General features: G+C 38.3%; 1 protein-coding gene across 1 annotated transcript; it reads right to left on the reverse strand.

Annotated features, from left to right (window-relative positions):
• Positions 1 to 1,576: 1,576 nt before the first annotated feature.
• LOC138012843 (zinc finger protein 709-like) lies at positions 1,577 to 9,062 on the reverse strand. Its single transcript, XM_068859754.1, has 2 exons — positions 8,954 to 9,062; positions 1,577 to 3,962 (listed from the first exon to the last, which is right to left on the reverse strand). Exon 2 carries the CDS (start codon positions 3,926 to 3,928, stop codon positions 3,011 to 3,013), a length of 918 nt encoding a protein of 305 aa, XP_068715855.1. The 5' UTR covers positions 3,929 to 3,962; positions 8,954 to 9,062; the 3' UTR covers positions 1,577 to 3,010.
• Between the last annotated feature and the right edge of the window lie 938 nt (positions 9,063 to 10,000).

Genomic DNA, 10,000 nt, shown 5'->3' on the forward strand with positions numbered 1-10,000 from the left:
TATTGGCTGATCGTGTTCGTTACCATGATGACACTTATATTCTCACATGTGAAAGATAAAAATGATATGCTCACTGTGCATGGTGAAGATATGATTTTTTAGTAAAAGGAGAAGTCCTGGTATTTCATCAGTATTTATATAAAGAATAATATTCAATATAAATTTGTAATTTTTCTAATGTCTAATGCTTAAAGTTTTTATTTTATTGTAAAATATTGTAAGTTGAATGAAAGAATAAATAATAATAATTATAATAATAATAATTGGCACCTTCCTTCATTCAAAGCTCTGAGCTTTTTTCCAGAAATTATGGACCCTTTCAGTTTCTTTTAAACTTCACCTGGTTGTCTGAATAATTCACAATTTATTATTGTAACAGAAGGGCGTCCCCTTATTATAACCTTTTCTGTATGTTCTCAAATTTCTTACAATAGCAAGTTAAAGCCTTTCCAAATGGTTTGCATTCATAAGGCTTTTCTTCCTGAGAGACATATACAAAACATGGACACCCATGGACGACCCCCTGTGGACGACCCCCTGTGGACCACCACTCATTAATATTTTTGTAAAGTTACAGGCAGAAAAATCTTTACATGAAACAGAGATTGATAGTTGCACTTATCTAGACAATTTAAGGAATAATTGTCACTTATAGGCACAATTCAGGTGGGTCCAACGGGATTCAATGCCATGACCTCTGCAATGTGAGCCATGAAGCTACTCAGTTGGGAGAAGGTCAATTTGTAGGGCTCATTCATTACGATAAAGGACTCAGTGAAAGAAATGAATGTACATTTGAAGTGCCGGTTATAAATGAATCCCTTTGGAGCCACCAAATAGGTGGTATTGGTGTCTATGAGAGACAAATGCTTAAATCAGTAGCCCATAACTAGGAGCGACAACTGCCCTATATACCTTTCACGGCATTTTCACAGAGCAGAATTTATTTCCTGCAGGAGCCCAATGACCAATCACAAGAGACTAAGTTGACATCATAGTTAAGTGTCACTGAACCAGAAATGTCTTTTTTTTTTTTGCAAAAAAGTACCCCCCGGTAGTCCAAAAATAGAACGGTCCATAAAAATGAGGTGACAGTCTACTCCTAGTCAATGGCTCCTGCTTAACTAGCCCAGATAAGTGGCAAGGGTCACTCTTTCTCTTTCGTCAAAAGATTTTTCTGCTTGTATTCGTAATTGAATTAACAAAATGAGGGGTGGTCCACAGAACAGGTCCATGGACCTGGGGTCTATGTTTTTTATACAATGTACATCCCTTCCCAAGGGACTTTTTGTTTCTCCCTGATTCACTGATGGAAACACTTTTTACACTATTCGAATGAATTTATTCCACAGAAAGTATCGTGAAGGAATCAATAAATAATATTAAAACATTACAACACTTGTCATGTTCTTTACACAGACATTTGACAGGCTTTTTCATAGCATGGATTAGCATGGATTATTTCATAAGTAAACCTTAAACTTCCTGCTAAAAGTACCAGTAAATGCCTCTCTCCATTATCAACCCTTCAACACGTCCCCAAGCTTTCTACTCCACAAGACAAATTCAGTTTCAGTTCAGTTTCAGTTTTTATTATGTATTTTGCATAAAATCATCACAAAGCTATGCAATGTTCGCAGTTAGCAACAGCTAGTCGAGGCGAGCATTGCTTACAAATATATACCAGATAAAATGGTTACAAATACATAACTACACATTCACATAAAAATAAATAAATAAATAAAATAAATTAGTTTTAGAATACAGTTAGTGCAGTGGAGAACAGCTTAAAACTTGTACAGTATAACATAAATAAACATGAAAAAAGTAATTTAAATTGAATAAATAAATTTTTAACTACATGACATACTAAACTAAGGAGTCAAAATTTGCCAATAATTATTATTGAAACATCACTGTAATCATCATATTTTAGCAGTCTTTGGAAGAGGATATCATCAACATTATTTTTGAAGTTAGATTTTGACATCTGGTGGACTTCACAAGATATGCTATTCCAAATTTTAATGCCAATTCTTGAGAAAGATCTTTTTTGAATATCTATTCTCGAACGTTTAAGAAAATAATCTCCCCTTTGCGATGATCTTGTCTCGTAAGGATGAATATCAGCTTGATGGGTGAATAAGTTAAATATATTAGGTGTCAATTTGTTTGATACATCATGCATCATCACAGCCACAGATTTAAAATAGAGCATATCTAAAGGAAGAAGATGAGAAGAAATGAAGAAAGGTATTGCATGAGATTTGTAATCAGCAAAATACATTGGGCGAAGAGCTCGTTTTTAAAGGGTCAAAGGTATAGTTCTATGAACATTTGCAGTATTACACCATGCTACTATACCATACATTAAGTATGGTTGAATGAGTGACCTGTAGATATGGTGTAAAGTACTCAGTGGTACAAAATGCCTTATCCTAGAGATAATACCAATTGATTTACTTATTTTTGATGCAACATGAGCAATGTGGTAACTCCATGAAAGATTTTCATCGATGAGCACGCCTAAGTATTTCATGAACTTCTTACGCTCCAAAGAGATATCGCTATTAGTGTGATGGTCAAACACCTTTAAGTGTTTATTATTAAATTATTATTAAATTAAATATTATTAAATTATTATTGTTATTTCATTATTATTAAATTATTATTGTTGCATGTTTTGCAGTGGTAAAGTTGCTTTGCACAGTAACTTTGTTGTGCTTCTTTAGATTTCCTGCTCTGTTTACACTAACCACATAGTAAGCAATCATATGGACTTCTCCATTTCAGAGCATTTCATGTTTTCCAAAAACCTCCTCTCTTAATAAACAGTGAGGTCTTTCATGAATCCTTAGATTCCCTCCTTGCATTCCTAAGACTTCCCTCTAATAAGACATTTTTCATCTTTCCTAAAATACAATGCTTTGCTACAACATAGTTAGGCTAAAACAATTCCCTAACTGTTTGTATTTAGTTCATAAGGCTTCTCTTTCATGTCTCCCTAATCTTACTGCTTAACTACAACTGCACCTGTAAGGCTTCTCTCCACTGTGAACCCTTTCATGCACCCGTCAATGCCCTGCTTGCTTTTAACAGTACTTGCCACGTTGTTTGCATCCATAAGGCTTCTCACTTGAGTGTGGATTCTTTCATGTTTCCTTAAATTTCCTGCTCCACTGAAACACTTGTCACACTGTTTGCAGTGATAAGGCGTATCTCCACTATGAACTCTTTCATGTGTTCTTAAACTTATTGCCATGGCAAAACACTTCCCACACTGTTGACATTCAAATGGCATCTCTCCAGTATGCAACTTTTCATGTCTGCCCAAACTTTTTGTAGTTGGAAAACACTTGCCACACTGTTTGCATTCAAAAGGGTTCCCTCTAGTGTGGACTTTTTCGTGTTTCCTTAAGGTTCCCGCCTCACTGAAACATTTGTCACACTGTTTGCATGCATAAGGCTTCTCCCCACTATGTATTCTTCCATGTCTTCTCAAACTTCCAGCTTCACTGAAACACTTTTCACACTCTTTACATTCATAAGGCTTCTCTCCAGTATGTACTCTTTCGTGTCTTCTTAAACTTCCTGCTTCACTAAAACGCTTGTCACAAAGTTTGCAACTGTGAGGCTTCTCTCCAGTATGGACTCTTCCATGTCTTTTCAAACTTCCCGCTTCGGTGAAACACTTTCCACACAATTCACACTTGTAAAACTTCCTGTGAACTCTTCCATGCAGTTTCCTTAAACTTCCTGTTTCACTTAAACACTTGTCACTTTGTTTGCATTCGTAAGGCTTTTCCTTAGTATGAACTTTTTCATGTGTCCCTATATTTCCTATTTCACTAGAATAGCTGCTGCTTGGTTCACTCTGAGAATTATCATTGACTGAACTTCTCTTGATATCAGTACCTGGATTCTGCATCTTTTGCTAGCTAGTTGTGAAAACTGATTCAGTCCTGAAAAAATTAAGAGAACCATAAAATTTAAAGCTTTTTCAACACTGTCACAGGATTTTGCCCTAACACAACTTTTTTCTTCTTAGTATGCTTATAATTTGCTTCTTCCCCATTGTAATTAAGTGAAGTACAATAAAGGAAAGGAAAGGAAAGGAAAGGAACTTTATTTAAGTGTCTAAGTAGATTTAGCACTGGAGCACTAATTGGGGACACTGTAACAGTGACATTAACAATTAACACAACAATTCAAATGTTGGTTTTTGAGGAGAGGGGAAACCGGAGTACCCGGAGAAAACCTCTCAGTGCAGAGTAGAGAACCAACAAACTCAACCCACATAAATGACGCCGAGTCGAGGAATCGAACCTAGGCCACATTGGTGGGAGGCGAGTGCTCTCACCACTGCGACATCCCTGCACCCCTGCATTCACCCAGGTGAATGTAATCCTGAGAAAAACTGTCAAGGATGACATTGACTGATGTTTTGACAACCTGAGTGATGACTTAATTGACCAATCACATCAATGACCAGAGTGTTTAAATGGTCCTGCTTAGGACCATACTCACGCGGACGATCATACCTCATTTACTACGATTCTGAGTACGGCACTAGGGAAGCTTGGTGACAAAGTTTAAGCGTCAAAGGTCCCATGTCGTCAAGGGCAACTTGCTTCATTTCCAAGGGAAACTTTTTGGGTTTTGACCTCTTTCAGTTGTTAACGGTCACATTAGTTTGAATTAACCATTACCATTTGTAGATTTTTACAGGCTTCATCACTCATGGTGTCATTAAGGCGGGCAGGTATATTTTGCAGGTTGCAGGTTGCAGGTTGAAATTTACACTCACTCACTCACTCACTCAGACAGCCATGATGACATTGTGTGTATAAGTGCACTTATAAATTACTTAACAAATAAAGAAGCCTTGACTGTGCTCTGTTCTGTTGTAAAGCATGCAGGAAGCAGCTAGAGCACGAAAGAAGTGTAGGAGGAAACACGAGCCGATAGGCGAGTGTTTCTCCCTACTTCTTGACTGTTCTAGCCGCTTCCTAAGCTTGAAAGAACTGCTGGACCGGGCGACGGCTGAGGTCTTCCATCCAAAGCACTTGACAGAATATCTGAGCAAGCCTTTAACTGACAGCTTCAATAATACCCAAGGAAAATTTCGGAAATTCATCTGCCATTTCTGCGGATGATGGCGTGAGCTTTCGTTTGTTCCGTGCTTTGTACTCTCATAAAGCATGCTGTTTAAACCAATGAGAGTGCGCGTTATATAGAAACTTTATTATAAACTACCGGTACCACGAAAAACAGGACAAGAGTGGATACAATCGAAACAGAATCAATTTATTGTTTACAAAGTTGATATAATAATAATAATCATTTCAATCATTTCATTTTGTTGTAATTTATTGTCTGATACTCCTGAAAAACTCGAATCACAGAGGGGGCGAAATCGGTTGTATTTACGGGTCGAACTTGAAATGTGTGGAGCAAACTCAGACAGGTCGAACTCGACAGGGGGCGAAACGTTCGTAATCCAAAGTTACTCTCATTATTCTTTGGCTCGTCCAGAAAATCTGCCATGGGTTATTATTGATTTAAGAAACTTTTCATGAATAAACTAAAACTAATTCACAAAGGAAACATACAAATTTAAGAGCAAAAGTAGCTTAAGCTTACAAACGTTTTTTGAGAATTTAAACGCACCCACCATATAATTTGTCATTGAAGAGTGAAGTGATAAAAATGCACACCTGAATGAAAAGTGTTAGACCATATTTGCCATGATAGCATGGCCATCATTCCCGCTGGGCATTCCCGCTTCCCTCAACCTCACTTTTACCATAAAAACGTCGGTAAAAAGCCAATGTGTAAACACTTCTATGCACTCCATCATACTCCAGTGTACTCACACAGTACTCCAGTGTACTTCTGAACATCACTTAATACTTTCAAAATTCCTTGTCATCTTTGTCATCACACGATTATTCATTTTGCTAAAAGGAATGGTTCAACGCTCTTTCCCCTAACCCCGATACTTGTTCGTGCGCATATGCACATCCACTCGTACAAATTACAAAAAATCGAAATGCATATTCCATGTATTCCTCATAAACTATTCATTCTCAAAATGGAATAGGTCTCAAAAGAACTGGCAAATAAAACACTCCATGCATTAATGACAGACATGAAAAAATTACTCCATTCTGATTGGCTAAGAGAATGCAGTTTTCAGGTAACAAAGTGCAGAAAAGAGGTAGTTCAGTGCAAAAAAAAAAAAAAAGAAATAAATAAAGCATTCTGATCGGTCATTGAGCAAACAAAGTCAGAGATAGCCAATCAAAAGCAATCCCTGGATGGTGCAATTTCTGCTTGATCATGTGATGCCCATGCGTTGCTTCTGCTTTAACCATCTCAATTTTTTTCATGAATATTATTAATAAGCAACTGTCATTCTTGTGGCTGTGGGTGACAAGTATTGACATTTTAAAGGTTTTAACTTTGTCATTATATATTCTCAAGTAACACCGATTTCAAAACCTTTAAAACACCAATATTTGTCATAAAGCAGTACAAGAGCGACAAAACACAATAATACTGTTATTGTGCTAATTTTAATTTTATTTTGAAATATTTTGATTTAAACATGAATGTCAAAATATTCCCATCCCATGTCTGTGCTCACTGTGCCGTTCTCCTTGGCTCGTGCATGCATTTTGGCTCCCATAGCCCGTTTAAAGCACCAGTGAAACAACCCTCAGTTTCCAGTCTCAACACCAGCTTGTAACAGTCACATAAACAGTTTGGTGCCCATTTTTTAGTTCTGTGTAATGAAACCTGTTTATCTTTCTAATCACAAGGCAGTCTGCAGGGGCGGATCCAGGGGGGTGAATAGGGTTGGCCAGCCATCCTCCAATTTGGCTCCTTTTCTTTTCTATTTACCGGCTTTTTATTGTATTTTTATTTTTGCTGGAACAGATACTGTTCACCTGATATCAACATTTTTATTAATGCTTATCACATATGGGGCAAAAATTACTGAATTCTGATTGGCTGAGATTGAGGGCATATTTTCTTAATCATGTGGGCACTTTTGGTAATCAGGAGGGCACGATTACTTGATCCTGATTGGTTAACAGTTGCTTATCTAGAGAAAGCGAGGTTAAAAGCAGAATCTTCTCCAAGGTTGTGACTCTGATTAAACTGCTGTAAAATACAGTTTAATTAAATTAAGCTATATTTTTGTTGACAACACCGATTTATTGAATCAAACTTTAACTGAACGAACGGGCTTTCCTCGATAACTTTGCCCTTTATGTGATAACCACGAAATCGCAAATTTGTGTCCTTGTGCAATTAAGGATTAATTCCACATGTATTTTCAAAGTCTTGAAAATATGCATGAAATTAGTCTTTAAGGATGGTGCCTACTATTGTTATTGCGCATACATTCTGCACATCTCGAGATACTCTGGTTTCCTATCGGTGATGCTTACTACTACAAGGGTATTTTTGCGCGGTTTAAAACTATCCAGAGAACGTAGACCTTAGTAAGTATTCTTGGTATACAAAAAAGCAAATTGGGAGTAACCATGCATTTTTGAGAGATAATTAAGCTTCAATTTGAGAATGAACGCCATAAATTGCTTTGTATTTTAACGCTGTTTACAAATATTATTCATGAATTATCGTTGGAAAATGCGTGGTTTAACTACCAATTTTCTTTAAATTGGATTTCAATAACACTTGTAACGATCAACATTTCCTGCATAATCATAAACCGGAGCAAAAATATTTTTGAATAGGCCATTTCCGAGTTCGTGTCTGCCTCCTCTTCAATACGAGTCTAAGTGCAAAGTTTTTGTGATGGTAATTAGTTCTACTTTACATATGAATGAAAACTAATTTTCATAACAAAACCTTCGCACTTAGACTCGCTTTGAAGAGGAGGCAGACATGAACTCGGAAATGGCCTATTAGTAGGCACCGTCCTTGACAGGCCAGTTTCGTATTCTAAAGGTTGGACTGGATCTAGCATGGAATGGAGGCAAATGAAACCATGTTGTCTCGCAGTGATGAGCGCAAATTTCTATTGCGTCAAGAAGCCTGAAAATTTTTCAGGACTTCAACGGGATTTGAACCCTCGACCTCGTGATACCAGTGCGATGCTCTAACCAACTGAGCTATGAAGCCACTGACGTTGGGAGCTGGGAGACGTGGGGAGTTGGGACGTTGGGACGTGGGGAGTTGGGAGCTGGGAGCTGGCCACTGACGTCAGTGGCTTCATAGCTCAGTTGGTTAGAGCATCGCACCGGTATCACGAGGTCGCGGGTTCAAATCCCGTTGAAGTCCTGAAAAATTTTCAGGCTTCTCAACGCAATAGAAAATTTGCACTCATCACTGCGAGACAACATGGTTTGATTTCATACCCGCAGTACAATATATGATGTATTTCATATATATCTTTCATGGAATGGAGGCTTATGTGGTAAAATTAATTTGCATTTGAAAAGATTTGCCTGCATTAGCCTCCATTTCATGCTAGATCCAGTCCAGGCATGAGAATTCGAAAATGGCCTATTGCCCTCAGGCCCATGCGATTACATATACAAGTACACAACATAAATAAAATCAAAATGGAAGCCTAAACTATCTGGACTTTTTTTAGAGTGTATACTTCGATTCTTCCAATTCAACCCTCTTTAAATATTCGCGACTACGTCTGGGTAAATTTGGAACACGCGAGAAAAACTTGACAGCCTTTAATTTGAGGAAAATATTTGCCCACTTGTTTAGCTGTTCACATTGCCATTACCATTTGAAATTTGTGATTTGTGACTGGGTTTACAGTAAATTAAGCTCGATCTTGCATAAATATATAAAAGCAAACGAAATGTATCTACTTAATGGTGTCAATACGATCTAACGTCATACTAGGAAAAAAACCCGTCCCTTACTAAAAATGAAGTAAATATTAAACGCTCCTTACCAACAGTGAAAAGAACTTCTCTGTAGAGTTAGGACAATACATGTAATCTTACACAAATAATTTACTGCAGAACCGAGCCTGCGTATAATAAGCAGCATTCGCGGGACACAAAGTAGATACGTTATGTATGGGGGCATACGTGTACATCTTACGTCTCTTGGAACAATATATGTGTCCATACATAACGTACCTATCAGACAAAATTTCGAAATCGTGGAACTCTTGTCGATCGTGTAAACGCTTTGTGACGCTGCAGCACTTTCCCGCCTTGGACGGGTATCGATTGGCGGGTTATTTACCGCAAAGTATTGCGTTTTGCCACACTTAGAACTTTTAGACCAAGGGCCAACGATCAAGGGAAGATTCGAACACAAGAGCGCACCGCCAAGGAAGTCCAATTGAGAAGAGAGGACAGCTCCCTAGAATACGAGTGACTGCACCTAGATAAGGTCGAGAACTGGAACTGGAGTTAATACATATACATACGTACATACATACTTAATTGACCGCTCCCCATAGGGGCTTTTCAGGGCCAATGAAACACAACGAAACAACAACTGTTAAGAATCCCCAACTGGCCGGAGACAAACCAGTTGGCTATTTACAAGTACAGAGGGGAAGTTGAACCAGGTACTACCAGGATCAAATTCATCGAGTGGTCAGAGCGGGTCTTGAACCCGGGATCTCCGGATCTCAAGGCAAGCGCCCTAACCACTGGGCCACACTGCCTCCTCACCCTCACTCCGACACCCTCAGAATCGCAATGACAACTGCGGTCGCGAATTTCTCCGAGCAGCAACACAAGAAGTTCATCGCGCACTTGACGCAACGCGAGAACTAGGAGCTACAAAAGATGCCATGTCCACGGCAGTCATTGGCTAAGATTAGCCAAAGCAGCCGGAATAGAGTAAATACAGCTCAGAAAGATTATGTACAACAAAACTGACCTCAATAAGTGCATTCGATCTAGCCCCCCACCCCCCTCACTTTCAAACGTACTCCGCGACCCCTGTCTTACATCGCAAGAAATCCATAACTGAAGTGTTG

This window comes from Montipora foliosa, chromosome 8, assembly GCF_036669935.1.
Source record: "Montipora foliosa isolate CH-2021 chromosome 8, ASM3666993v2, whole genome shotgun sequence".
NCBI classification, from domain to species: Eukaryota; Metazoa; Cnidaria; class Anthozoa; order Scleractinia; family Acroporidae; genus Montipora; species Montipora foliosa.